The sequence below is a fragment of the Buceros rhinoceros genome, unplaced genomic scaffold (genome assembly GCF_000710305.1).
Source record: "Buceros rhinoceros silvestris isolate BGI_N320 unplaced genomic scaffold, ASM71030v1 scaffold29722, whole genome shotgun sequence".
Taxonomy (NCBI): Eukaryota; Metazoa; Chordata; class Aves; order Bucerotiformes; family Bucerotidae; genus Buceros; species Buceros rhinoceros.
Window position 1 is genome coordinate 8,171 of NW_010398766.1, and position 370 is coordinate 8,540.

Sequence of the window (370 nt, forward strand, 5' to 3'; positions counted from 1 at the left end):
CAAGTCCCGCAGCGAGCTCATGTTTGAGAAACAGTCGGAGCGGCACGGGCTGGCCAGTCGCGTCACCCCTGCCCGTGAGCCTTGGCCCCTCCATGGGGACACGGGGAAGGGTGGTAGGGTGAGGGTCTCTGGGGGTGGCAGACCTTCAGAGCCTGTTTCTCCGCCCCACTTGCCCTCAGGTTTGGCGCTGCCAGACGCAGGCAAGGAGCAGCTCTTTGAGCACATCAAACCCATTGTTGATGACACCAACTTCATTGTCAAGCACATGCAGGAGGAGAACAGCTACAATGAGGTGGGGGCCATGGGCATGGGCAGGACAGAGGGGGTTCACTGTGCCCAGTGTGCCCCCCACTGCCCTGCTCCCGGCTCC

At 62.4% G+C, this 370-nt stretch overlaps 1 protein-coding gene across 1 annotated transcript in view; it reads left to right on the plus strand.

Annotated features, from left to right (window-relative positions):
• The window catches only part of CHRND (cholinergic receptor, nicotinic, delta (muscle)), a 3,931-nt gene that overhangs the window by 3,225 nt on the left and 336 nt on the right, over window positions 1–370 (plus strand). The window contains 2 exon segments of the mRNA XM_010131235.1: window positions 1–110; window positions 195–308. The exon segment at window positions 1–110 is cut by the window's left edge and continues 11 nt beyond it. Of these exon segments, the coding sequence (XP_010129537.1) occupies window positions 1–110; window positions 195–308 (224 nt within the window).